Source organism: Alternaria ethzedia (genome assembly GCF_023757985.1).
Source record: "Alternaria ethzedia strain BMP 0044 chromosome Unknown scaffold_21, whole genome shotgun sequence".
NCBI classification, from domain to species: domain Eukaryota; kingdom Fungi; phylum Ascomycota; class Dothideomycetes; order Pleosporales; family Pleosporaceae; genus Alternaria; species Alternaria ethzedia.
This window is the reverse complement of record NW_026056214.1, coordinates 360,304-388,166: the sequence shown is the minus strand read 5'-3', so window position 1 is coordinate 388,166 and position 27,863 is coordinate 360,304. Positions and strand designations below refer to the sequence as shown.

General features: G+C 52.9%; 9 protein-coding genes across 9 annotated transcripts; 4 read left to right on the top strand and 5 right to left on the bottom strand.

The window, feature by feature from the left end:
- Positions 1–3,768: 3,768 nt before the first annotated feature.
- J4E87_007605 (uncharacterized protein) lies at positions 3,769–5,719 on the bottom strand (the record flags this gene model as incomplete). Its single annotated transcript, XM_049379199.1, has 2 exons — positions 3,769–5,006; positions 5,053–5,719. The coding sequence occupies 2 exons, from the start codon at positions 5,717–5,719 to the stop codon at positions 3,769–3,771; spliced, it is 1,905 nt and encodes a 634-aa protein (XP_049231110.1).
- A 799-nt stretch (positions 5,720–6,518) lies between these two features.
- J4E87_007604 (uncharacterized protein) lies at positions 6,519–8,002 on the top strand (the record flags this gene model as incomplete). The annotated part of the gene is made up of 2 exons (XM_049379198.1): positions 6,519–7,364; positions 7,418–8,002. 2 exons carry the CDS (start codon positions 6,519–6,521, stop codon positions 8,000–8,002), a joined length of 1,431 nt encoding a protein of 476 aa, XP_049231109.1.
- A 712-nt stretch (positions 8,003–8,714) lies between these two features.
- On the bottom strand, positions 8,715–9,570 carry J4E87_007603 (uncharacterized protein; the record flags this gene model as incomplete). Its single annotated transcript, XM_049379197.1, has 2 exons — positions 8,715–9,332; positions 9,388–9,570. The coding sequence occupies 2 exons, from the start codon at positions 9,568–9,570 to the stop codon at positions 8,715–8,717; spliced, it is 801 nt and encodes a 266-aa protein (XP_049231108.1).
- Positions 9,571–10,321: 751 nt separating this feature from the next.
- J4E87_007602 (uncharacterized protein) lies at positions 10,322–12,676 on the bottom strand (the record flags this gene model as incomplete). Its single annotated transcript, XM_049379196.1, has 3 exons — positions 10,322–10,905; positions 10,955–12,440; positions 12,668–12,676. The coding sequence occupies 3 exons, from the start codon at positions 12,674–12,676 to the stop codon at positions 10,322–10,324; spliced, it is 2,079 nt and encodes a 692-aa protein (XP_049231107.1).
- A 220-nt stretch (positions 12,677–12,896) lies between these two features.
- Positions 12,897–14,091, bottom strand: J4E87_007601 (uncharacterized protein; the record flags this gene model as incomplete). The annotated part of the gene is made up of 3 exons (XM_049379195.1): positions 12,897–13,051; positions 13,106–13,955; positions 14,008–14,091. The coding sequence occupies 3 exons, from the start codon at positions 14,089–14,091 to the stop codon at positions 12,897–12,899; spliced, it is 1,089 nt and encodes a 362-aa protein (XP_049231106.1).
- A 3,532-nt stretch (positions 14,092–17,623) lies between these two features.
- Positions 17,624–18,793, bottom strand: J4E87_007600 (uncharacterized protein; the record flags this gene model as incomplete). The annotated part of the gene is made up of 1 exon (XM_049379194.1): positions 17,624–18,793. One exon carries the CDS (start codon positions 18,791–18,793, stop codon positions 17,624–17,626), a length of 1,170 nt encoding a protein of 389 aa, XP_049231105.1.
- Positions 18,794–21,187: 2,394 nt separating this feature from the next.
- Positions 21,188–22,441, top strand: J4E87_007599 (uncharacterized protein; the record flags this gene model as incomplete). The annotated part of the gene is made up of 1 exon (XM_049379193.1): positions 21,188–22,441. The coding sequence occupies one exon, from the start codon at positions 21,188–21,190 to the stop codon at positions 22,439–22,441; it is 1,254 nt and encodes a 417-aa protein (XP_049231104.1).
- A 144-nt stretch (positions 22,442–22,585) lies between these two features.
- J4E87_007598 (uncharacterized protein) lies at positions 22,586–23,953 on the top strand (the record flags this gene model as incomplete). Its single annotated transcript, XM_049379192.1, has 1 exon — positions 22,586–23,953. One exon carries the CDS (start codon positions 22,586–22,588, stop codon positions 23,951–23,953), a length of 1,368 nt encoding a protein of 455 aa, XP_049231103.1.
- A 219-nt stretch (positions 23,954–24,172) lies between these two features.
- On the top strand, positions 24,173–27,519 carry J4E87_007597 (uncharacterized protein; the record flags this gene model as incomplete). The annotated part of the gene is made up of 4 exons (XM_049379191.1): positions 24,173–25,156; positions 25,595–25,956; positions 26,049–26,494; positions 26,834–27,519. 4 exons carry the CDS (start codon positions 24,173–24,175, stop codon positions 27,517–27,519), a joined length of 2,478 nt encoding a protein of 825 aa, XP_049231102.1.
- Positions 27,520–27,863: the final 344 nt, after the last annotated feature.

Below are 27,863 nucleotides of genomic sequence, written 5' to 3'. Positions count from 1 at the left end.
TCCATATCCTCACCTTTCATTTACCAAAAAGCCCGATAAGATCACGGCATGTCCGGAGTTCCTGGTCTTTTCCAAAATCCATTTCCTCGAGATCTATGGAGCTGCCACGATCGTTCCAAAGTTCGGCTACTCCCATGACATGTCTCCCGGCAGCTCGCCTTTCTTCCATGATTTCAAAATCGCCACCGTCGATTTCATGACTTCTGCTCTCTGAGCACGTTCAAAACTCCACCTTGATCGAACACATGTCGCTTTTGCAAAAATGAGCTCAGCAGTGCATGTGGGAAACGAGCATGATCGCTGGGTACACATGTCCTTCTATTTCGGATCCCTTTGTACCATTTTTGAGAATATCTTGTAGTCTTCAAGTGCTCGAGCAAAGTCCAAAACGAAACGTCAGTAATTACATGAGACCTTTCCTCTTGTGCTGATCAAAAAGACATTTCAAGGTAGGGATGAGTCCTGCGGGCGGAAGGCCGCTGCACTTCTCATTAAAAGCCTGCGAGATGGGGGTGCATGTGTTCTCTCGGTTCTCTGCCTTGTCCATGAGCTGTACTCGTCGCTCCACTCTAACGCCAGTGGTATTCTGACAATATAAATATCTCGCAGATGGAAGGTAAAGCTTCCATAACTTCACTTTCCACCTTACCTTACCAAAACAACAGATGGCAAGTTCTATGTTCTGTTCTGCCGCCCAAACTTCAAAACTGCCGAATTACCGTTGGATGTCTCCCTGGAGGATGAATCAAACTCAACAAAATCTCCGTCACTATTTAAGAAATCTGTTTCCAAAAAATCGCCATTGGCGATTGATGGAGCTCGTCGTCAAAAGTCCGTACTCGACAGATGCATGATATCTTGAGCGAAATTACATCACCGCAGTCGCATGAGTGCAGAAGTCAAAGAGCCCATCGCGTTTCAAAGTCTTTGATACAAATGTAATGTAGCTGTTGGACTTCGTCATAATCACGACTCTAGACACCAGGTGTCATCTTGTTTACGCCTGAGGGCCTTCAAAATCTGCGGATATTACATGAAAGTTCAATGTGTACTTTTTCCTATGGATATTCTAAAAAGTTGGTATGCGCAAACTCATGTGCAAGGCTTGCTTGCATGTCATGTACATGCTTCGAGGATGTCTCTTGTCCCAGATTATTAATCATTGCCTTGATCACGAAGACGCATGTCCTTGGCTTCATGGGAGTGCTGCGCTCTTCTTCCAAAACCGTCTTGCAACATGATGATCTTGACAGCACACAAAGCCTTCAAAACAGCATTGTGCCAAGATACATGCCCAAGTCCATCGCTTAAAGCGTTGAAGTGACCATGACATGAACCGCATCGCTCATCGACGGACTCCAAACCCATTGGATGGAGCAAAACACCGCGATTTCACTACATTCAACACTTCCCCTCTTCCTACTGCAAACAGAAACCCAAAAGCGGCCTCAACCTCCGCGGGCCCCTCCTACATTCCACACCCTCTCCCTTCCTACCCAAAACAGCAAACCCATCCTCGGTCTTTCTCTCCGCTGCAATCCTCCTACTTTCCACACCTACCGCAAACAGCACATTTCGAAACCCGCTAGGCGTCCCGTCGACCACATGTATGTCCTCAGCAAAAGATACATTGGCTGGCGTTGATTACCGCTGCAGTCTATGCTTGGTACAAAGACGTGCCTAAAGCGGTAGTCGGATATAAGGATGCTCGGTGTTGTGGAGTGGGTGCTGCGGCGAAGTGAGCCGCGTGCGAATCGAGTGCCGATCTCGAGTCAATGGGACAAGGGTTCTGGGTATCGTTGCCGAGAGAATTGGGTAGGCGGCATCGGATTTGTGCGTGCAAATGGGAATTGAGATGTCGATGTTGGTGGGTACTATGTGGGTGGGGACAACCGTGCCGGTGACATGGGCTCCATTCCTATGGGTTGCCGTGGCTCAGCAGCCTTTTTGGAGGATGTTTGGTGGCTTGAACTCGGAACGAACCGAGGTTGACTTTTCGTTGCCTTCAATAGTGGACGACGGTCCAGAGAAGATGGTGTAGATGGTGCAGGTCAGTGCGCTTTTCTCGCTTGCATCATCTGCGCGTCATATCGTCGTCACGACTTGGGTACTTTGTGCCTTTCGCGACGTTGACGAGTATTGGTCCCTTTCCGCTGCGCTTGGGCATTTATTAGACATCTGTCACTACGAAGCATGTTTGCGACTACTCCATGATTTTACTAAAAGCTCTTTTGTTTTGAGTGCTGACGCCAGTGACCCCATCGAACGATCGTCACGTCTGAAAGCGAACATGAGCAAAACTGCAACATCAACCCCTCCATTCACAAAATATGCTCTTTTGGAAGCCATGTCCTCTTGACAGCATCACAGGTCCTGGTGGGCGACAGCTTCAGACCGTAGTTGCATTTTCCGGCCAGGACCACTTGCGCCCCACCACAGACACTCATACCTAGGTATAATGTCAGACCTTTCGCATATCTCCTTCTAGTCTCCTTATTACCACTTCTTCTCTCCACAAAATCAAAACTGGAATGAGAAAGTTTTATGTGTGCTGCGCTCGGCTTCTTTCTTCCAAAAGATTGCTGATGAGCTGTTATGAGACCCTCTCGCGTTTCCAAAAATATTGCCGTCGCTACACATGATCGTCCAAAGACACTGCCCATTTAGCCGTCGAAAACAAAAAGCGATAAGAAAGCGAGATGTGTTCTGCGCTTTGCGCCTTTCTTCAAAAAAAAATGAACATTGACCAGCGGCTTGCATGAGACCTCTCGCATTGCCAAAGACATTTCCATCGCTACAAATGGCTCTCCGCAGATACTGCACATACAGTCCTCATGGCAGCACATGCAACCCCGAAAAGACATGGCTGAGTCTCTGATGTCAACCCAACAACCAAAAGTCGTCACAAGCACCTATCATGCTTTTCCCGCTACTCGTGAATTCTTTCCTACTACCAAAAACCCCAAAGTCCACACGATGTCTCTTCATGTGGCTACAAAACTAAACACAGTCGTAACATGGCGTCTTCTCGGGCTTCCGCCAGTTCAAAAGAGGCTCTCTTTTATTCAAAACGCGTACATCTGTCACCATGACTGCGACACCGGTATTCCGCGAACTGCCCAAAAGCTAGGGCCACTGCGGTCTGTATAAATTGTCCGTCCACGCGGTACTTTTTCTCTACAACAATACCACCTATTTTCTCAAAGAACAAAAAACGCAAATGCGGCCTTCATGATGGCTGCGCTCTCCTGTTAGCGAAAAATAGAAACATAGAAGCCTACAAATATGGAACTTGCGCTTTCCCAGATTGAAACCTGACCGTTCTTTCACATGATGAGGAGGCTTTCTTGACTTCAAAAAGGACGGTAAAACGACTCATGCGGGCGCACCAGCATCTTGGTTGAGGGATGTCAAAAGAAGCATTTCGACATTTGCATGAGAGCAAAGGGATTGAGTAGCGGCTCTCAAACTTCAAAAGCGCCAGGGGCGGATATCATGTCTTTGGGATATCATGTCTTTGGGTTATCATGTCTCTAGGATAAGCTTAAATCAATACACAACATCTAAAATGAGAAGACACGATAGCGATGTAAGAGCTTCTTGATCGACAAAAATGGCGCTCTTCTCGCTTATGTTGCTTCCAGCGTTTCGATCCAGAATCGGCATATCAAAGTCAAAATTCTTCCATAGCCTTGATATGTCGATTCTGAATCAAAACCCGAAAAGCGCCATGACATGTCAGCACCGCGTATCATTTGCTACCACCACCTACAGCACGCCCCTCTCCACAAACCTAACCGGCAACTCCACACTCCTCGCCCTGAGATACTCACAAACATTCTTGCCCAGCGTATCATACGTACTACAAGCATCATACCCACGATCTAAATGATCATGCAACAAAAAGTGCACCGCTTTCACATTCCGCATTTCAAACCGATCAATCGGTTTACCCTTGTACTCTTCCGGCCCAAGCAGCTCTTTGATCTTGTCGATGGTGAGGAAACTACGCAACCACTCCCATTCATCGGCGTGGCGGACGAAGAAACCGACGTTCGCGTCTGAGCACTTGTCGCCTGAGCGGCCGAGGACTATGGAGCCGAGGGGGAGGCGGATGGTAGGACCGAAGTGGGAGAGTGGGATGGGTGATGTAGTTTCGTAGGAGGGCTGTTGGCGCGGGTACTCGCGGAATTCGGGTGCGAGGGGCATATCGATCACTTTCTTGCCGTCCCCGAACCCGTTGGTTGCCTCACCGTCCCAGATACAATGTACGCGTTGTTTGACGGCTGACTGCGGAAGAAGCGAGGGATGGTACTCGTAGTATGGTTTCCCTTCTGCTTGCCGCACGTCATTGCCCAGTGACGCCCCTGGACAAGACATGAGGAAGTTTACCATGGAGATGCGGAAGAAGCCCTTGGGGTTGCGCATGTTGAGTAGCTCTCTGTCTCGCGACTGGGCGAAGACGCGGAAGTCGACTGTGGCGACGTCTTGGTTGCGGGCGTCGATGACGGAGGAACCGTTTTGCATGAATTTTAGGACGTCGAACTTCTTGATCAGCTCCGGGCCCAGTTCGTATCGGATTTGCTCTTCAATCCATCGGCATTTCTCTTCCATGTGGAGCCCGACGAGATAGATGTGGTACTCGGCCTGCCAGCCTGCGAAGCCTGTAATGCCTACTTTGGTCGTTGGGGGTGGGGGAAGGCCTTTGATGCCGGAGACTTTGACTTGGTCTTCCCCGATTTGTTCAATCTTGATGTTGGTCAGGTCTGCGGTGACGTCGCAGTTGTAGTATAGTGGGCCTTGAATTTCGTAGAGAAGCTGGGATGTTACCGAGTTGACTGTCATACAGCCGCCAGTATTCTTCTCCTTGTACATCACCCCCTCGCCTTTGTTGTCGATGGCGCAAATTGGGAAGCCCATGTTGATATGCTTGCCTTGAGCTAGGAGACTGCGAAAGTCGGAGCAGTAACCACCAGATACATACGCGGCACATTCAAGAAGATGGCCTGGAAATATCAGTATGACGTACGCAAGTGATTGTAAACGACCTACCAATGACTAGAGAGCCAGCCAGTTCATCGAATTGATCACTCGTCCATTCATGCCACCATGCAGCGGCACCAATGATGGGCGAAGCATCCGAGACACGACCAGCGATGACAATGTCAGCACCTTCAGCCAGTGCTCGCGCGATGCCCAAACCACCAAGGTAACACTGAGCGCAAACAGGCTCCAGACCCCATTGAGATACCGACTTATCGTGCATCAAACTCTTGAAGCCCTCGCCTTTATCCAACATACTCTTGACAGTACCCGTGACATCATCGCCCTCGATCCAAGCAACCTTCATCGGATACCCAGCCTCCTTACACGTCTTATCAACAAGCTGAGCCAGTAGCTCTGTGTCCGACGCACCAGCATTGACACAGACTTTGATACCGCGGGTAGCTATATCATGAATCGCAGGAGTGAAGCAATCCATAAAGTTCTCAGCGAACATGGCATAGTTGAGCTTCTCTTCGAATGAACGAGCTTGGAGCATTTGCTCCTTGTTCCTGAGCTTTCCGGTGCCATGCATGGTCATGGTCATTTCGGAGAGCCAGTCCCCTACTATGACATCGACGTCGTCTTTGGCGAGGGATGCAATGGCTCGAACGCGGTCGGAGAAGCCGCCTGAGGCACCGCCCACGCGTACGGGTCGGCGGACTGCGGGTGCCATTGGAAGATCGTATCAAGAAGTTTGTCGGTATGATTAGGATGGCGGGTAGAAGGCGCTGAGCGAGCCAGAAATCGACTGGAAGCCATGCTGAGATGTATTGCTGCGCCATCGGAATAGCTTTCCCTCGTGCGCTGGAGTCTGAGTAGGAATCCGAACGGCTGTCCATATCCGTAGGAAGCTGCGGACTACGCATTCAGAACTGGGATGGACATGTACCCCACTTGGGGCGAGCCGCTGGAACTAAACCATCAGTAGCTAGGATCTCTGGCCCACTCGCTCCGCTCTGAAGTCTAAGGATAGCTCTCTGCTCTCGAGTTGCCGAACATACGCGAGTCCTTCAACTCATGCGGCGCGTTCCTGGGCGGGTCGTGGTTGAGGGGAGCGTGGGGTCGAGGAGGGAATTGAACAGGCCTGCAGCCTACCCCGAGATAAAAACACACAGAGTAGCTGAATCAACGTCGATGTAGCCATGGTGTTTGGGCACGCTCTTGAACGAGGTGAGGGAGTGTCGCGGTGTCCACGGGTACCGAGGCAAGCACGACCAGCTTGGAAGTAGTAGCAAGACCCGCGTCGACGATCGTGAACCTTACATCAACGTTTCATAACAGCAAGTCATCAGACATAACGTCGTTATCGATTATATCAATATCACCGTGTGGTTGTACAAATCTCGTAATCCCTTGGAACGCAGCTGGCGCTGTGCCACACCACGTGCATTCCGATTCGGACCGACACTAAAACACACACCATCCCCTAACCATCGCGCATCCCCGCATCTCCACACCTGGGATCAACTTTAATGTCGCAGTCACCGGGGCGCGCTAGAGCGCCCGCTGGCCTCCCCATCCACGCCCCCTCCTCCAGCAACGATAACCACGATAACGCACCCCTACCTTCCTACCTCGCGCGGCATGTCCAGCTCGGCTTCTCCACCGACGATGTCGCTGCGCTCATCACCGCCATCGACTCGAGCCAAGACCGATCGCCCTCCTCTACGAACAGGACGCTAGCGCACCTCCCCGCAGAACTGCTCCTACAGATTCTCGAACATGTCCCTGTGGACTATATCCTCGACTGGCGGTTAGTCTGCCGTGGCTTTCGCGATGCGATCGACGGGCGGGTCTTATACCGCTGTCTGCAGAGGACGGAGCTGGTGGGGTATATGGGTGCGAGAGATTTTGGACTCATGGTGGACTTGGACGACGAACAGTATGAGTCGGTCCATTTACTTGAAGCGGGATTTTCGCACGTCGAGTGGGAGACTGCTTCAGATCCGGAGACGAATCGACCCGCGTGGAGCGCGACGCACGCCGTTTTTGAGATCGCAGAGGAGTGGTATAACGCTTTCAGGCAAGTAGGCGGTGCGGAAGCGCATGATGGCGATGCCATTCTCGACGTGGACTCAGACTGGTATAGTGTCTTGGACCGACTGCAGTTGCGCCGCAGGGAAGAATATTTCGGGACGTTGCGCTGGTGCATCCGGCTCGACCACGCGGTCCTAGATATGGATCTCCCGTGCGAATGGCGGCGCATGCACTTCGACGTCGATGTCACACTGCAAACGGGATTGATACGGGTTGCGTGGAAAGACATGCTCGTCCGCTTCCTCAAGACAGAACGACAATACCGGTTACTACTAGAACAAGTACGTCTACCCTCAGAACAGCTCGCATGAACATACTAACAACCACCCCCCAGAAAACCGACTCCCCCTACACCTTCTCCCACCACGAAGACTGCCTCCGCTCCGTCCGCCGCACCCACCTCATGCGCTCCCTCACAGACAGCAAAGACGACCTCCGCATTCTCTGGCACATGCGCCTCCTCCCACCCCTCTGGGCCAGCGCCCCATCCCCCAAACACACGCCCCTAAGCCTCACGCCCACCGAAAACGACGCCATAACCACACTCCTCCTCCTCCGCCGCGCCGCCTCCCTCACCTCCCCCCAACTCACCTACCTCCACACTCTCCACGCCTCCTACCAAACCATGGAGTCCGCCCTCCGCGACCTAGACGAAACATACTCTGAATTCAAGTCCTACATGAACATGCCTGGTTTCCAGACGAATATCTTGCTGCCGGCTGTGATTCGCAATGCGAAGAATATACCGAGGAATCCTGTCGCGTGGAGTGATGAGCTCAGGGCAAAGATTGAGGGCATGGTGGAGAGGTGGCGGGGGCAGAAGGAGGTGGTGGAGAGGGTGAGGGGACTGCTGGAGAGTAGTAATGCGGCGATGGCTGTGCCGGACGATAGCTTTGATGAGCTGGGGAGTGATTTTTGAGATGGTGGTAGATGGGGTGGGATGTAATGGCAGGATTGAGATGTGGATGGAACGGAATAGGTCTGCGGGCGGGCTGGCATGGTGGATGATTTATCTTCTTTCGATGCGAGAATTATCTTCGGTGGACTAGATATACTTCTAATATTTTGCCTGTTGTTTGAACAGTGTTTCGAGGTGCCCAGCTGGTGGTGATTACTACCAACCGTGTAGAATGCCAAGCCATAAAGCCATGTATACCTTTCGATGATCTTTTAGTACACTCAGTGTATTGCCAGAGTGATGAGTATGTGACAACACTCCTGTTGCACTACATATCTATTCAAGGATCCAGCATCACACAACATCACAATCAACCAGCAATCTAAGACAAAGTGTTCCAAAGTATTATGATTAAGGCCTGGAATCTATCCCAAGCTGGGTATGCCGAATGCGTAATGTGTATATCTCAAAACACCATGCGCTGCATCAAACCATAATAAACAAAAAAATGCGCCAAAGCTAGCTCATCGAATCATTGCGCTCGCAAGCTATCAACATGAAGAGTAACAACAAGCGCCGGCGACATGCTCGCTAATGCAGGGAAGACATGCGGTGGAAGTAATGCAATGCGAGGCGAGGCGGTGGACATGCAGGGGTAATGTGAAGCCTGACATGCCATGCGCGGGAATAAGAAGAAGTTTTCTCAAAAGAACTCGGTGGTGTAATGCGATGCTCAGAGAATGAGAGCAGCGCCGAGGAAGACCATGGACGCGCCGACCATGGCGAAAGGAGCCATGGAGATGGACGAAGCGGCACCGTCGGCAGGAGGAGCTGCAGCGTCACCAGTCTCGCTGGCCTCGGCACCCTCAGAGCCAGTGGCAGTCGCGCTGTTGGAGAAGGGTGTGGCAGAGGAGAAAGCAGAGCCGGTTGACATGGAGTGCATGCTCCTGCTCTCGCTGGTGAGGCCGCTGGTCTCGCTGGCGGAGATGATGCTAGTAGATCCGGACAGCGCACTGGAGGTGGTGCTGCTCATCGACATGCTCATGTCGCTGCTCATGCTCGAGGCAGTCTCGTCGAAGAGAGCCTGGATGCGGATCTCGTGGCACTGGTCGCCAATCCACGAGTCGTACAGGTTGCCGAAAGCACCGCTCATGCAGCGCCACCAGCGGGTGCTGCCTCCTATGGCGAGCGAGTCGTTGCCGCAGACCGAGAAGCCGCCTGTGTAGATTGCGCCTGCCTGGGGAGGGCCATCGAACTGGAACTGTTGGTTGGCGACAATGGAGCCGGTGCGGCCGTATTGGTCGTGGAGGATACCGTCTTCGAGGGTGCAGAGGAGGTCGCCGTCAGATGCCTGGTTGGGAATGTTAGTATGATGTTACGAGTAATAGTCCAGGGGAGCGGCATACCTCTTGAGCAGTTTCGCGCCTCCTGAGACTGGGGTTCTCGAGTGTGCCAATTCGGAAGGGCGTCTCGACAGTCGTCTTGCAGCCCTCGGGCGCAGAGGCATCGGGAGCAATGCCCTCCTCGACGGCCTGGGCGAGGCCAGTGGCCGCGAGGAAAAGCGGAGCGAAGATGGTGGAAGTGCGCATGGTGACGGTCGAGGATCCCTGACAAGCTAAGACCCACAAGTATGGGAGGGTATGTCGTATCGTATTACTCGTGATAGTTATGAAGAGTGCGGGATAGAAGATACTCGTGATATGGGCTTGCAGCGTCAAAGTCGTGAAGAATAGCAGAAGAGCGGCGATGGGAGGGTGCAAGATAAGAGGCTGGACGCGAGGCCGGCCAGAATTATTTGTTGGTGCAACCCTCGCGCGACTTCCACACAAAGCAAGGCCCAAGGCGCAACAAGCAAGGTGTACCTGCAGATCGACGCTCAATCGGGAAAGGCCCAACGCGTGGACGTCAATGCGTAGATTGCATGTTTATCGTTGAGATCATAACCGCTTGCCGAGATGAAACATGGCCGACCATGCACCCTATAGGGATGACGCCCGTAGAACTCCTGGGGAACAATACGAGAGCCACGGCCGTCCACGTAGGGCTTGGTGAAGACACAGGAAAGCGCATCGTGTGCGTGCGACAGCGCCTTCTACGCCCACACCGCCACCGGCACCAAGGCAGGTACCCGCGCCGACGTTGGAACCTGCGCCTGTCAACGCCTGGCCACTAATTTGCTAGCCCTCTGGGCACTCGAGGACAAGATCTGGGCAAACATCGCCATCGGCATTCAATTCCGTCGCACCATGGCCAGCGCAGGTTACACGGCACTGCCGTCATCGCATTGTGTTTGCCCATTCTACACGAAACTGCCTTCCACATAACCTCTGGCCTGCAAACCTACCATTTCCAGGCTGCCATGCCATTCAACTGCCGCTCTGCCTGCATCTTGCGCATGCTCACCGTCATGTCCTGTGGCGTCATACCTGCCCCAGTCTGCGTGGGTCCCGAGGTAGGTGCGGTAGAGTGCGTGTGCGCCGGAAGAACATCGGGGTCGACTGCCATCGCAGCCTTCGTCTCCTCACACACGCGCCCGATTGCAAATGTCTGGATTTCTGCAGCTCTGGCCTGCAGTGCTGGCATTTCTGTCTTGTCCCGCTTGTTGAGGTCGGGGTGGTTCAGCACCCCCGGCTTATACGTGTCTGCGCACAGTGCCATCAAATCACCGATATCTTCTGGCGCGTGCATCATCTCAAGAAAGAAGAATTTGTACCATCCCGCCCGGTTCAGAGCCGGCATGTAGGTCGTGTACACCGTCATGGGCGTTGGCGCATCAGCGATTACTTTTGCATCTTGCGCATGCGAATGTTGATTAAAGTTCCAGTTTGGTGTCAGGTTGGATTGACAGGGCACCATGATGTGGGGGATACCCTCGAGACTCCACAGCTTTGCAAAAGCGCTATAGGACCTGTAGGAAAAAAGACCTGGCTTCACATTAGTCTTGCATCATCTGTCGGCAATTCAGACACTCACGACACGCGTCTTCGGTCAATTTCACCCAGCTTCCGATGATCTTTGGTGCTTCCAGAAGGCCCGTGTTCTTTGGCTCAAACTTCCGGTCCAGAGCGTCAAAAAGCAAATCGGCCAGAATGTAGAACTCGCGTGTTGGAACTTCAGTCATCGCATCTGCAAACCTCCACGGATCAGCCAGTGGAATCGTGCTGACACTAAACGACCGCCGAGGAATGGTAAAGCCAGGCGATGGCGATCCAGTCGGAGATAGCGAGGGGTGGAAGGCTTGATATTGCGAGCCTGCGACCGATGATTCTTGTTCCTTCGGCTTCGATTCTGCAATAGCCAAATTTCCAAGATCTGCAGGAAGCTCCGCAATGAACTCGTGTGGCGCAGAATATCGAGACTGATGTGGTGCGGGCGTTGACGACTGGCTTGACTGTGCAGGCTTGTTTGACGGCACTTGAGGTGCCATAGTCATCGGCTGTGTAGGCGGAGGGCTGACGGAGTGGACAGGCATCTGCGACTGTCCTTGGCCGTATACACCACCTGGAGACGGGCTATTCCACTGTTGCTGTGGATGAGGTGGCGGACTTGCCGCAGTGGTGTTCTGCGGTGGAGGATATGTTGGGGAACTTGACTGCTGCCCGGCACCTGCCTGTTCCCATTGTGGCTGCATGACCTGGGCGAGTATTCCTGGAGACATAGGCGAAGTCTGGGGTGGTGGTGTATGTTGAGCGACATGAGAGCCTCCCACTACTCCCATCTGCTGTCCAGTGTATTGGCCAGATTCCTGTGTCGGTTGTGCGACAGGCGCCTGGGGCTGACCCGGCTGCGCCTGATTCTGCCCATTGTATCCCTGTATCTGTGTATGCTCCGCGATCCCTCCGCCTTGACCGTATTGCCATGAAGTATGCCCCGTGCTAGTGAGCGGCGACTGTGGCGTATGAGACTGTGTGTTGGGCGCTTGAGTCATCTGCTGTGGGAAGTAGTTGCTCTGCCCCGAGTGGCCGGAAGCGGGTGTAGAGTAGGTCGAGTGCTGGTAAGGAGACTGCTGTGAAGGTGGGTAGGCATTCGGCGCTTGAGGTGGGGGTTGATGCTGCGGTGGTGCCCATTGCTGCTGTTGCGGCTGAGGACTGAAAGCCTGACCCTGAGGTTGCTGGCATGGTTGGTTCTGGCCCTGCTGCCCAAAGTGAGTCTGATAACTCTGATAGCTCTGGAGATGCTGCGGCGGGCCTCCCGAAGGCTTGTTCCCTAGCTTTGAGCTTATAGTCTTGCCCAGCTTGTTCAACATTGGCTTTCCTGTTGTCACCGCCTGCTCAAGCCGCTGATTCATCATCTGGCCAAACGTGCCTCCTCCCTTCTGAGACTGATATTGTGCGCCATAGTTCGTGGCATTGGGCTGATAGCTCGAGGGCTGCTGGGCGCCTTGCGATTGCGCTGGAGAGCCTTGGGATGGGGGAACGTAGACCCCCGGGGACGGCATCGAGTTGTACTGTGACATGGCCTACAAAGTGATATCAGTGAAGTCTGGAGCGAGCAGAAGATGCTCTCTTGTCGTTACAGAGGCACCACACTGCAGCGCACAAAGCTCGTTACCGCAGATGGGCATCAGCCGCACCGTATACGGCGCTTGGCAACAAGCCATTGAGTCTAGGGTTAGCGAAGACATTATCGTTAGTATGGTGATCGAAATATGTGGACGATTATGAAAGCATGAACTAATGCGTCTACCAAAGTCATGATAGAGGTAGTGGGGTGTTTGGTGTTGACCAGATGCGTAGATTACTTTTGCGGAAGTGACGGCATGCTGGACCCTGCAAACCGCCCAGGGCCGAGGTGGAGCTGCGAACCCAAATGGTCACGCTTCGATACGCCAATTGCAAAACACCACTCAAGCTTTACAACCACAATACACTCATAGCATTACTGGATATCTTCGATCTATATGAACACGACAACTTCAGTGTATGGCAGAATCCACGCGACTCATACCTCCAACTTCAACCAGGATCTTGACATGGTTCTCCTTGTCGTTGATCAGGGCTTTGATCCCGCCTTCTACCAGATCCTCCAGACTAATCTTGCTGGTAATCATCTTCATGGGTTTTAGAGTACCTAAAGACAAGTCAGCATCCGAAGGTAGTAGTTCTCGCTCACCGCACAACTTACCAGCAGCTAGATGTTCGATGACGGCCTCGAGGTCCTTTCTTTGGTAGCCCAAAACGGCTGTGTACTGCGCCTCCCGGAACACGAGCATGTTCGGGTTGAACGGAACTTCCCTCTCCCAAATCGCGACGTTGACGACCGTCCCTCGAGCGCGCACCGCCGTGCAAGCCGTTGTGAGACTTGCGGGAACGCCAGCGCAGTCGAAAACCACATCCGGTCCATCTTTTCCACTCAGAGCCTTGCTCATCTTCGCAACGTCGTATGTTTTGGGGCAGAGGACATGGTGCGCGCCGAACTCCCTTGCGAAGCGTTGCCGCGCGCCCGACACCTCGCTCACGATGATCTTCTTGGTACCCAGGGCCTTGAGACATTGGACGATTGCCAGCCCGATCGGTCCACCACCCAGGACCATGACAACGGACTCGGGTGTTAGTGGAGCGGCTGAGATTGCATGCCACGCAACAGCCAGTGGCTCTACCAGCGCGCCGACGTCGAGCGGTACGTTGGTGGGCAAGTTCAATACTGCGCCCTCAGGCACAACGACTGAATCGCTCAAACCGCCCCCTCCTCCCGAGAGCCCGATGAAGCCTCCGTTTTCGCATACGTTTTCTGAGCCTGCTTTGCACGCCTCGCATTTGCCGCAATATATTGTTGGTTGAACGACGACATTTTGGCCCACCGTAAAGCTCGAGTTATCCGAGCCCACTTCAGTCACAGTCCCTGAGAACTCATGCCCCAGGGTAATAGGAATCGTCTCGTTTGTACACGGGTGCGGTGTCGTCGGCGCGAAGTTAGGTCCTCCGAGGTATTCATGGAGATCTGTACCACAGATGCCTACGAAGGCCGGTGCGACCTACTCACTGTCAGTCATCGCGCAAGCCGCTTCTAAAGAACCAAACACATACCCTGACTTGTCCCGCCCCGCACTTCTGCTCATCCACATCCTCAATCCTGATGTCCTCTTTGCCGTAGTATCTTGCTGCGCGCATGGTGAATGTAGAAGCCCGGTCTTGATCACCCCAGTTCGGTAGTCCCATAACTCAGATTCCTCTCGGTCAACGACCGTATTTACAAATGCGCTTTCAATAGCAGATGACATGACACGATCTGCACCTCTCCGCTTTGCCAACTCTAAAAAGGAGCGACCTCGGTTCCGCTTCTCGGAACGTATGCGCACAGCCCCCAGGTGTACATGTGATCTAGAAGAGGGTACCCACTGTTCGCACTGTGCCGCCCTACATATCTATGTATGTAGCGGGTTCTGGACGAATGGCCAAGCCCGGATTGCGGGCATCGTGAGGCGACGCGGCTCGCACAAGAGGGCCGCGTCCGCTTGCACGCTGGGGTATCAACGGGAGCGGGGCTGGCATAGTCACGATATCAGGAGATGTCTCCGTGAGTCCCGTATACCCGGCTGCCAGTGGTGCCATGCGAATGGGTTCGGTGGAGTTGGCGCGAGGCTAGGTTTGCGGGGGCGGGGAAATTGTGGAATGACTAACTTTGGTAACCCGGATGCTGGGCTCTTGCTTTGTTGATCCGACTTGGCTCTTGTGCTCCTTCCGTTCGTGAAACAACAGCTTCAGACTTTTCGTAGAAACTCCAGACAGCTCTGAATGCTCAGTATACACATTATCAGTTTTCTCGTATCCCATTGGCCTGAGGAGCTTGCCGCATAGTGTATTTTGGCTACAACATGTATGCGCAGTCGCGCTTGATTGCGCAGAGTGTCGCGCATTCGTTCCCTCTCCTCATTTTTGCCGTACACAAGCAACAACCTAGACAGATGATTGCAGACTACATGAGTATTGAAACAGGTCTCTACAAAGTTCCAAAGCGATGCAGACTTCTAGGTCGCTTACTTTTGTCATTCCTTCGAAACGGCATGGTACAAAGTTGTTGCCTATTGTATGGCCCCGCATAGCCACCCGATGCTCAGCCTCACCAGCGTCCGTCAACATTTCAATCCGCAAGGTCATTCAAAAAAACAATCTTCTTAACTCATCATCACAAAATTCTGCTAGGCTAGAGATGCGACCGTTCACTTATATCCATGAATCTGTCCTATACGCTTGGAACGACAGCGCCCGCCTTCGTCGCTGGGTAAAGCGCTTCACATGCCCATGTCTGGGCTATCCTTACTACAAACACTCAGCCGGGTTCCGCGACTGCACTGGGCGAAATCGGAGAAGAAAGCAAGAAGAGCGCGTCCGCGTCATGAGCGAGGTAAAGCAGGCGCGGCGAGAGCGGGCCGTGGCAACCCGAAAGCGAAGTGTGTCTGTGGACGGGAAGCACACCAAGATGCCGTTTACGAGACGGAGGAAAACCGTGGAGCAATTGCAGAGCAATCTCTTTGGTAGATTACCTGCAGAGTTGAGAGTGATGATCTATGAGTTGGTTCTGTGCGAACGGAACATGAGTGTTGTGGATTCAGAGGCAAAGGCAGACACTAATGGCAGGAAGGAAGTGTTCGAGTTCAAGGCTGAACTTGGATGCTCAGTAAGCATATTGCGTGCCTGTAAAAGAATGTTAGTATACCCCACACTTACATCTACACCCGCTGAGTTTTTTTCCACCAGTTACCGCGAAGCCATTGACGTACTCTACTCAGGCAATACTTTCAGCTTCAAAACCTACCGTGGCTTCGTCATGTTCACCCGCTCCATTCCACCACCGCGTTTAGCCAACCTCACGCACATAACCATCGCCCAAAGCACAATGACGGTTGACGGTCCAACCGATTATGAGACCGAGGAGGAACGATATCGCCGTAACTGTACATACGACGACTTCTTCACAATCATCACTTCTTTGCCGAGGCTGAAGGTTCTGGTCATGAGCTACGAGGTCTTATCTGCCGGTGGCGATCCGTATTGGCTACAGAGCGAGCTTGCGTTATTGGACGAGATGGGACGAAGGAATGATATGGGTGGCGTGGAGGTTTGGTATGAGATTGTTGGATCAATGGAGGGACTAGAGAGGTTCCGGGAACGGGAATACGATCGTAGGACGTGGTGTCTGGAGGGCTGGACGAGGTGGGAAGTTGGCGAGAGGTGTAGTCTACGGTGATGTGATAAACGTGCTGCATGCTTTGATAGTTTGACGTGGAGGCAATCGCTGCGAGTTGCGGTGGTGCGCTTGAGATCTGCGATACTGCGAATACCTTCACGGTAGCTGTCGGTTTCACCCAACATGCCTGGCTAGAGCTATGTATATACCAGATGACACCACTTCCCCCGAATAGCACCACTAGTAACCAGGCAAAGATTGAGCATATGCCAAGCACGATCTGGAGGAAGATAGGCTGTGTGTTCACCGTCAAGGATATGGTTGCCTAACGAAGCCACGACAGGGGACGGGCCCCACCAACTGTGCCTCCTTCGCAAGATCAAACAAGGCCACCCACAACACATATCTTCAGCCAGCAAACCCCGATCTCAACATACACATCATTCAGACAACACGATGCCAATTCTTGAGCCCATCAAAGATGCCATAGTATACACATGGCACACCAGCTCCGCCCTGCGCCTCTGCTGCAAACTCGTCACTTGCCCTCTCTGTGGTCTGTGTTATTGGATCAGATCCATCGAACCCATGACCTGTGTCAAACGTCCCCCCGGCCGTCCATCTACAGCACAGCAAAGGCGATATGACGCCTTGGCTAAAATCGAACATCGGAGACGCGTGCGTGCCTTGGAGAAGAGAAAGCGCAGTGTTTCGGTTGACAGAACCCAGGGGGTATGGAGGAAGACTGCGGAACATCAATCGCAAAGTTTGTTCTTTACCAAGTTGCCTGCGGAGTTGAGACTGCAGATCTATGCGGTTATGCTCTCTGAGCAGGAGGAAGTGGGGTTGAGGTTTAATCGCGAGGAACTTTGGGATCTTTGGAGGATAAAGGCGATGTCAGGTTGCAACACGGAGATACTGAGAACTTGCAAGAAAATGTCTGTTTCCTCCTTGCTTTCGGGCAGTCTCGTTGAGCAGAAGACTTACAAAAAGTACAGGTACCGCGAGGCCATTCCGGTGCTCTACTCCAATAACACGTTCAAATTCGACAATAACAAGATGCTGTCTATTTTCACGTCGACAGTCCTTCCACAACGCCTCGCTCGGGTCCGAAGTATTGTTATCGATGATACATGGTCTTCGTCTTGGTTCAGCGGCGTTGGCAGTTTCGATCACTGTGAGGGCCTTTATGCATCGCTTGGGGGTTTCGCAGATCTTAGAGAGGTGGTACTGAGGTACCGTCTACGCGCACATGAGTACAGAATGACTCCCCACCTGAGGGACTTTGCTCTGCTTGAGAGACTGGAGAAATAGCAGAGACCAAGAGGTTATGAGATGTTTTATGAGATTTTAGATGTTCACCCTGGGCCGAAGATTGAAGGTATGTTGTTTGATCGGTGGGTCGTTGGTGAGAGGAGGAGGATACGCGGGGTGGACTCAAATGAAGGCGTGGAATGAAAGCTTTCGCAAGCATCAGGAAGAACTAGGAGATAAAGACATGCTGGGAATGTGTATTTAGACAAGTATAACCTTTCTCTTCTGCTCAGGCTTGATGTTCAACGTGTCCAGTACATGACCGTAAGTCTTATCGGCTGTCTGCGCGATGCCTATTCGCTCGTAGCAGGTCTCCGCAAAGCGGTGCGACTCAACAACCAGCAGGAAGTAAGTAATGGGAGTGCTACTGAAGTTTTTGTTCACTCTCTGCGATACGATCAGAGCCAGGCATTGGGTATTACAGTTTTCTGGGATGCGATCGTGGTAGCCTGTACCGATACAGACACCACGCTCGTCGAAAATCTCGACCACCATGCGAAGATAAGGGTCGCTGTATGGAGCGCTTCCGTCTGAGCACGAGCGGCAGACAACGTCGAGGCTATAGGCCTCCAGCATCAGAACGCCATCCCCAATATGCGCAAAGGAAGTAACGGCTCGCTCGAGCTTGGGTTGGTGTTCAAGCACCGTGGCTGCAAGTTGGGTGTCGATCGTCCTTGATTCGCGGCTGAAGATCATGTTTACTGGGCCATCCAGAGAAGCCCACGACCAAGAAGGTGGACTGGAGCTAGCGGTAACCCGTCGCACGGGCATGAGCGATCCGTCGGCATACCAGAGGAGGCCAGCATGGACATGTTCTCTCCAGAAGCCAGCCTTATATGTAAAATGGGTGACTTCGCAAAATATCTGCGCAATGCCAGCAATCGCCATGAAGACATCGCTGCGGTATGTGAGACTCAGCCGAGAGTACTGACATACAATGCGATACCATTGCATCATAAAGGCCTCGCTTTCCGGCACATGTCTGCCAAACTCCCCCACGGCCGAATTGTTGGCGAAAGTAAGGCAGCGCTTGAAGCTCTCGTTGGACCACTCGCCCTCTTGCCATGCTTCTGGGTTCTCCTCCAAACTACCTTCTCTTGCAGAGGTCTCGAGACACTCCCAGAAGATCTCGTTCTTCTCGAAATGCACGACTCTCCTTGACAGAAATCGTTCCTGCAATACCCACGCTCGTTTGTTCAGTGGGGATTCCTGAAGCACTTCGCTCCAAGTGGGCCGCGCTCGACGAAGATGAAGGTTCTCACCCAGACTGATCGTTGATACTGACTCTCGGGGTTTGAGAAAGCCGACATGGGAGTCTTGTGCGCTCAGTATGGAGAGCGTGACGAAAGCATTTCGGTAGTAGCTTCCCATGTTGCTGACTTCTAGGTCGCGGCTCGCAGCATTGTCTTGTACGATACAAAGTGCATCGACCCAAAGTAACTTGAGGCCCAACCTTCGGGTAGCGTAGATGGCGTCTCGAAAGTTTTGCGGGAGGTAATGGGTGTCCAGGCCAGTTTTGAACCCTTCCACGGTTGCCCTTAAGGTGGCTGACATAGTGCCCGCAGCGCCCCAGCAGTGGCTGAGTGCGGCATAACGCTTGTCGCCTCTACAGGACGATCCATGTACCAGCTTCAACGTCTCCACGTTCAGCAGTATGCTTGGCATGGACGGTGTTCCTTCTTGATGACAGCATGCATGAGTGGATGTGCACCTGTCGAGCCATGTATGTATCAAATCCCAGCACGGTTCGGAATCGGCATGCGAGTGGATCCGTCTGAAGAAAGTCTGGTTGCTTGGGTACTCACCTGTTCAGTGTCAGCCTCTTATCGGTAGCTTCTTATCGCTGCTACCTACGCTCAGTGAATATCTCGAACCGATGCAACGTGTTGCTAAAGTCGATTACTGCTAGACAAGGTCCATGCCGAGCTACTTCAAGATGGGCGTCTCCAACGGAGCGTCCTAAGAAGCCAACGACAAGCTCCTCGTAGAAGTATCTACAGAGAGTACAGCCTCGCGCAGCCGCTATCTTTAGAGGTTTCGCGTAGTACCGTTGTGTTGTGTCATGTTTCGCGACTAGGCGGCAGGTGGCACATAAGTTGGTGGTATTCCAAGGAACGAGGAAGGTTAAAGTAAGTACAGCCATGCTTACACGAAATAAAAGAGAAGTCTGGAAAGCTTAGTTGTAATCATCTTGAAGTACATTGAGTCTTCGGGGCCACAGGAATCGATTGGTGGCTGAGGGCCGTCAGGATCTTCCCACAGCCACATTAGCGGCACATGCGTGACCCGGTCGCCGCGTCTGCCTAGTATAAGAGACACTGAATAGGAGGACTCGAGTGTCGACAATCAACAAAAGTCGTAATGGGGGTGGCGCATGCGTGATGGAAGAAGTCGCAGTGTTGGCGGTGCGAACCACAATGCTGCTAGTGCAGGGGCTCTCGCCAAAACAGGCATCGACCCGCGCATGTCGTCAGTAGACCCCATCCATCATGACTTTGCTCACACTGCGTGACTACGCGCTACGACTGCATACAATTCTGGATGTAATAATGGTACGTGTGATCAGGCGGCAGACCAGACAGGGTGGAAGTGACTTGAACACGCTGGTGGAGTAGCCGGATCTGCCAAACATTAGTGCAAGAGTCGATGCCTGTGTGCTCCTTCCGCCCAACGATTTACGAAAGGACGACCGGCGTCCCGCGAGGCCGTGATACATCAGCCCCTTCATAGCTAAAACCCATGAATGATTGTGGGTTGCGCACCTGAGGTTTTCCGAGAGGTTTTCGTTGTGAAGTGTCGCAGGCGTCGTCTAGGGAGCGCTTCCTCTCACACTGCGAACCTTTTGGATTCTTCGCTGAGATGGTCAAGCGAAACGGAGGTTCAACTTTCGAGCTTAAGGTCTATTCCGCTGTTGGACGAATGGAATCTCTCTCCAAGGCAAAATCCGTAGTGTGAACAGATCGACGATCGCGCTAGCGAGGTGTAGGGAGTGCCGGCAGCTATTGGAGCCACAACTGCCTCAAAACCAGTCGGAAGCCAGGCACGAGGCTTTTGAAACTCCTTTTGAACGATGCTTGAATAGACTAACCTATCGCTCCTGCCGAAGCAGAAGAAAGGTCAGCTGTGGCTAAAAAACAACGGGCGGCAAGATAGTCCCGGGCCTCGAGATCGCAGAAGGGGCGGGTGCACTAGCCGCTGTCGGCTAGGCTGAAGCACCTGCAGAGATCTGGCCACGACGCTGCTTGAGGCTTGACAGGCGAGCTATGCACGCCAATCCACTGCATTCCTGCCGTGATGCCTCATCTATGCTAGTCTTTGTTTTTGGCTGGCTATGCCCTTCACATCAATGTGCCCCGTGGTTGCGGAACACTTTCAGGGATGGGCTCAGCTCGCTGCGTTGAGCGTCAGCGACTCAGCGCTCTAAGGCGGCATCTGTATGGCATCGCGAAGCCATTGCCTGCATACTTGAAACGTATTCGCAGGTTCCTCCCCACCAGACAGTGCGTCGTGCCTAGCCCTTGAACGGCATGTTCCGGAGAACAGTGTAGGGGTCCATGGGTTCGATAGTCCAGACTCTGGACAGAGCAATCTGCATGGCCTGCGCGGTCTAGATTCTCACGAGACGTCTGGCTTGCCACTCATGAAGCCGTTGACCCCGGGACCGGCACCAACGACGGATTGTGGCTGAGATGTATACTGGCGCAGCAGCCCGCGGGTCCGTACCATAACATCTTTCTCTTGTCTGGTCGCGCTATCGACATCGTTATGGCGGTAGAGCTTGAGCAGCCTCACCTCTCTTTCCTCACGAGCCCGACGGGCGACGCAGCCATCGACGCCGACTTGCAGTATATTCGGGACTTGGACTGGGCCAGAACCGCCGCCGGACTCATTTCATCGTGGCCTCGCGAATTATTGTTACTCATCCATGTCGCCATGCTCTCTCCTCAACCACAGCTCTTCTTACTTGGCTCGGATTCGACCGTCCTTTACAACACAGCGTATGGTCGACTGCTGCATGACCACCATCCGCTGTACCAAGGGCGACCTATAAGTCTCAACACAGCTCTAATTCAGCAGCTGCCCGAAGGCGACACACTGAGCGGGTACGCAAGCGAAAAGTCTGGAGTTGATAGCGACCAACATACACCATTCTTCTTCTCCCGAAATGGTCGCCTTGAGGAAATCTTCTTGTCCATCACCACGACGGGCTTACCGCCGACCCTGGGCGGCTTCCATGCCACAACCCACAACGTTACCCGAGACGTGTTGGACTCTCGCCGCGAGCGTTCTCTAGACGAGTTCCGCAATGCTTGCGAGACTGCTTCGAGTCTGGAGACGCTATGGCCTTCAATTTTGAAGGGCATATCTAACGGAGATGGGGACATATCGTTCGCTGCTCTGTACCGCGTCGAGACGAACCAAGACAGTGTGAACGAGATTGGTCCTTCCAACAACCAAGCCAACTCCCTAGCCTTTGCCCTCTCCGGCACCGTTGGCTCCTTCCCAGCCGCACCCTTATCCACAATCAAGCCAAGTATGGATGAAGCATGGGTGAAAAGCTTCTTCAGGAGTGTCGATTCTCGTTCGCCGGTACTTCTCCAAGCTGAGAACGGTACTCTTCCCAAGGAGATGTGCGAAGCATCTACGAACCGATGCTATGGCGACACCTGCCACCAGGCGGTTATATTGCCAAGTGTCTCGAACCGGACTGCCAATGTTCATGCTGTCTTAATCGTCGGTCTGGCACCTCGTACACCTTACGACCGCTCCTACCAAACTTGGATCAAGACACTCCATCGTGACTTCTCCCACGAAGTGATCTCGATGGCAAACATTGAAGCTAGGAGCCGTACCGAGAAAATCCGGAGAGAAAGCATTGCCATAGGAAATGACATTTTCGCCAAAGAAGAAGCGCTCAAACAACAAGAGCTTGCTCGCGCAGCAGCTCTGGAGCAGCTTCATCTCAGCGAATCGCGGCTGCAAGAAGCCGTGGAGGCCAAACGACAACAAGAGAAGTAAATGACAACCTACTCAGGGTGTGCTTCCATGTGCTAACAGGGCGAAGCTTCGTTGACATGGTGAGCCATGAAGTACGCTTTGGATTCCGGACGGGTCGTTGCATGTCCTAACATACCGCAGATTCGAAATCCTCTTAGTGCTGTTATGCACTGTGCGGATTCCATAGCCCACTCGCTCTCTGAAGTAAGGCTTCTCCTCAACCAGTGCGAGAAGCGAAGCGCACCCGACAATGACAACTCCCGTACCGCCGACGACTTGCGGAATTTGAACAGCAGTATTGGCGATGCTGTCGATACGATCATGGCATGCACCATGCATCAGAAACGTATCATCGATGACATCCTCTCGCTCTCCAAACTGGATTCGAATTTGTTGGAGATCTGTCCAACAGTCTTTCACGTCAAGACCTTCTTGAATCAAGTCGAAAGCACTTTCAGAGCTGAGGCTGAACAGGCTGGAGTTCAGCTTGTAGCTGTAGCTGATGCTTCATTGAGCGAACTCGACGTTGACTGGATCGATGCTGATCCGGGCAGAGTGACACAAGTGCTATTCAACATGGTCGCCAATGCAATCAAGTTCACCAAGGATAGATCCGCCGAAAGAGCTGTCACTGTTCGCATCGGAGTAGCAGCTTGGCCACCCACTGCTATCTTTGACGGTCTCATCAAAGCAGTCCAAAAGAGTGAACCAACCGATCAACCGGTACTCGACGTCGAACCGTCGGACGGGTCAATATTCTTGTGGTTCAAAGTCGAAGATACAGGATGCGGAATGGATGAATCGACCAAAGCGCGCGTCTTCAGCCAGTTCACCCAGAACATGCCCAAGACCTACAGCAAATACGGCGGGTCTGGGCTGGGGTTGTCCATTAGCAAGAAATTGGTGGGCTTGATGGGTGGCGAGATTGGCTTCCAGTCTCAGCAACATATCGGGTCGACGTTTGCCTTCTATACAAAAGCTTCCAGGGCTCTACCACCGAGACCGTCTCTATCTACCAGGAGCTCCGAAAAGTCCATCACTACCGAAGGACCAACCTCGTCGCTGCCTCATGCGATGGGTACCGCTGCGGATGCGCCGCCGACCACGCAATCTAGCATCCTGCTTGTTGAAGACAACATGGTCAATCAACGGGTGCTCAAGAAACAGCTGCAACTCCAGGGCTATATCGTTTACACAGCCGACAACGGCCAAGAAGCTTTCGACTTCATCAAAACTACGCAACACTGGAAAGGCTCAACCTCATCGCAACCACGCGGCGATGAGCCACGTATCGACGTCATTCTTATGGACATTGAGATGCCCATTGTCAATGGGCTTGAGTGCGCGAGTATGATTCGCGCTGCGCAGGAAGACGGGTCAATCGATAAGCATCTACACATCATCGCTGTTACCGCAAATGCAAGACCCGAGCAACTGAAGCGCGCGCGAGAGACTGGAATGGACGACGCAGTTCCGAAGCCCTTCCGCGTGCGAGATCTCGCAGCTGTTATAGAGCAATTGAGAATTGAGTGATCGGACCAGAGGATGCCTTACGGTGAAGCGGTGACCAGCGCGCCTTCCCGTTTCGTCTTGTTTGGCTTTCACCTCGCCAGGGTTTAAATGCTTGGCGTGACAACTACGTTGCAACCTCGAATCGTCGCTTTCTTCGTGTCGAGACAGTGTAGCCACCCAAGTACAATCCAAGGCAAGTCGAAGAACAGCTGAGCCTGCGCTCATACTAACCCACAACAGATGAGCTTCAATCTGGACGCACTCTTCCACGACCCTGATGACTTGCGTTCCGGGACATTGTCGCTTAGTCTGTCAGTATCCAAAGCGTCTACTGTAGAGTCAGCCGGGGGCCTCTGGCACGAGAACCTAGTCGATGAAGAACAGGAAGCGAAACACGGCGAAGAGGCCCGTCTGAGAACTACCATCGCAACCTTAAGTCAGCAATGCGAATACTGGAAAGGGCAGGCTGAGGAACGAGGCAAGACCATCGAAGATCTGGATCGAAAGACGTCGAAAGCTGCCGCGGCATCTGACCTCCCGACCGACACCGTACGCCGTCTCAACCGCCTCGAAAGTGAGGTTACGCGTCTGCGATCAGAGAACACGCAGCTGAAGGATACTCTCAAGACCATCGAGTACGAAAACGTCAATCTGGGCAATCAGAACGATGGGAAGACGCGGAAGCTGAAGGGTGCCAATAAGAAGGTCAAGAATGCTAAGGACATGGCGGGGAAGGAGGAAGAGAAAGCCAAAGACGCTCAAGGCGACAAGCAACGCCACCTCGCATCTGAACGGAGGATGAAGAAGGAACGCGGTGACGCTTTGGCTGCACTACAGCAACAGAGAAAGCTCAACGGTGACCTGCGCGCGGAGCTTGAGGTCGAGCAGTCCGGTGCACCTCACATGCGCGATGTTGCTACGGATCCGAACAACACCACTGCCATCATTCCGATTCAGTTCGATATCCGTCGCACCGATGTACAACCTATGACCAGAGTCCTTCAGTGGCACCAGATGAATCTCACCGAAAGGTTCAAAGAGTGGTACAAGGACTGGAAGAAGGCATCGACCGGCGAGGTACGCAAAGTCGTCGGCTCGGAGGGTGTGGATGATGAGAGAAAGAAGCTTGAAAAGCTGTATGGAGATATGGTTGAGATGCCTGAAGGTTACATGGAGACTGCTGCTGAGCACGATGGGTGGCGATCGAAGCGCGGAGTCCAAGCGGTTTGTCGTCATGCTGAAGCGCGACACAACGGAGAGATGTAGATGTTGGAGATAGTGGCTTCTTATGAGTTGCTACGTCTGCTTTCCTACTTGATACGTAGTATTGAACAACACGCTATCAAAGAATCTGACGTACTGTCCACGGCCTCTCACACAGCTCGCTTTCCTAACTCGCTGCTCTATGATTGCCTTCACTCCCCTTTTCATCTGCAGGCGCTGAGCTTCTCAGTCCGGTGAGGCAAACAGAACGCACTACTGATTTTCCCGAGTAAAAGTGGTCGAGAGTCCTGAGAGTTGTTGTATTGTGAACGTCGAGTGTTAGCTAAGCACCGAAGATGATCGCTAGCATCCTCGACCCGCGGCAGGTCTGACGCACGACGCACGACGCACGACGCACGACCCTCCGACCCACATCACTCCGCCAAACAACACCGCCAGGGTTCAATAGCGACCATGTCCAACATCCTGCCCTTACACCACTCGTACTACCCCTCGCGCCAGTCGTCTCTCTCTCGCTCCGTAGACACTGCGCAAAAGCCATCGACGTCCTCCTCTGCAGCCACGATCCGTCCGCAACCCGGCACACAATCGCAACCACAAGGGCAGCACATCGCAATGAGCGGCACCCCAAGTCAAGGGCCTGGGCTGCGGTACCCGTCGAATAAAAAGAGCATATACGACAGGAATTTGAACCGGAGTAAGAATGCGGAGCTTAGTAGGGCGGCGTTTGCGTACCTCTTCATTGAGATGATTGCATATGCGCAGAAGGGCGCGAAGGATGTGGGGGACTTGGAGCAGAGGTATGCTAGATACATGCAGCTGCGGAACTTCACATATGCACTGCGACATACCGCATTGAGTTTCCAGCTGAGCGCGTTCTGACACCATCTAGACTGAATACACAAGGCTACCCCATTGGCCTCCGCTTACTCGACCTTCTCCTCTCCCGAACCGCCAACCCCCTCGCGAGCATTCGGCCCACTCGTATCCTGCCTCTCCTCCAGTTCATTGCACAACAGCTATACCGCTACCTATTCGGTCGACCTGCCGATGCATTAGAAAAGTCTGGCACCGACCCAGGACAGTACATGCTCTTCGACAACGACCCCATGGTGAACCAATACATAAGTCTGCCCAAAGAACTGTCGAGTTTGAACTGCGCGGCCTTTGTTGCGGGCATAATTGAGGGTGTTTGTGATGGTGCGGGGTTTCCGACCGAGGGCGTGACAGCGCATAGTGTAGGCGATGAAGAGGGCAAGGGTCTGTGGCCAGGGAAGACGGTCTTTTTGATCAAGTTCAAGCCCGAGGTGTTGGAGAGGGAGGAGATACTGGGCAGGGGTGGGGGCTGAGCTTTGGAGGGTCGTCTAATTCCTGAGAAGCAGCTGGGTTCAACTACTCATGATGGCATAGCGAGGCGTTGTGGACTTTCTGGAATTCAAGGTTGCTACCACTCAGCATGTATATCATTGCACTGTCGAATCAACCTCCGCGAGACCATCCGTCGGTTGAGAACAGGCCCTCCCATCTGCATGACTGATGACTCCCTCAAAGGTTCCGTATACGCATTGCGCCAGCATATATAGCCTCTCCCGCGCAGAACTGCTATCACCGACTACCAGATGCGGCAAGCGCAGAGACACGTGATCGTGACGCTGATGACAAATGCTGATTGGCCAGACCATTCGTGGTATGGCGCATCTATTGGAAAGAACATTCCACAAGGTCGCGCCATCGCAGTCAAACAAATACAAAAGTGCAGCCCGGATCTTAACACAGCTTCAATACGCTACAGTCGCCTTTCAACAGCCCTTCAGCAAGACACAATACTCAAATCACTCGACACACAACCTCAGCACGCCGCCTTGACAAACACCCCAACATCAACCATGCCAACAGAGATCTCAGCACCATTGCACTTCCGCACTCTCCTAAACGGTCACACCTATCTCATCGCTGACTTCTACGCGACGTGGTGTCCACCTTGCAAGCAAATCGCGCCCATCTACAATCAACTCTCCACTACGCACGCCTCACCAGGGAAATTCGCATTCGTCAAAGTCAACGTAGATGAGCAAAGGGAGATCGCGGGGCAATATGGTGTCACAGCTATGCCTACGTTCATGGTCTTCAAGGATGGAAAGAAGATTGAGGAGATCAGGGGCGCGGATGTGAGGGCGCTGAAGGCTGCTGTGGAGAAGGTTGCTGGTGAGCTCGGGAAGGTTAAGGAGGAGAAGGTAGAGGCGAAGAAGCCTGAGGCCAAGCCAGAGGTCAAGGAGGACAGCAAGAAGGAGGAGGATGAGAAGACGGTTAGTGGTAGCTATGGGATGACTGGAGGGAACAACTGGAAGATGTCGTTGCATTAGGTATGGAAGGTTTGAGAGGTGATAGCCACATGCAGATCTGGAGGGCGATGTCTTTGTGATACCCAGGAATTGAATGCATATCGTAGTAAACTACATTTATCAACAGCTATGAATGCGATTTCGGGCGTGATTAGTATACGTGATCACTATCCAGTGTACGTCATCCTGTCGCGTTGGTGTTGGATTTGTAAAGTTGAGACGCGTAAGGACACCTTTCAGACTAGCGATCGCCACCGCGGGACCCTGATAGCCGCTGTGCTGCTCTAGCTCCCCACCAGATTTCCCACCGCTCTTCAACACACATTTGGAGCTTCAACTCATCCTTGAGCTTCATACACTTCCAA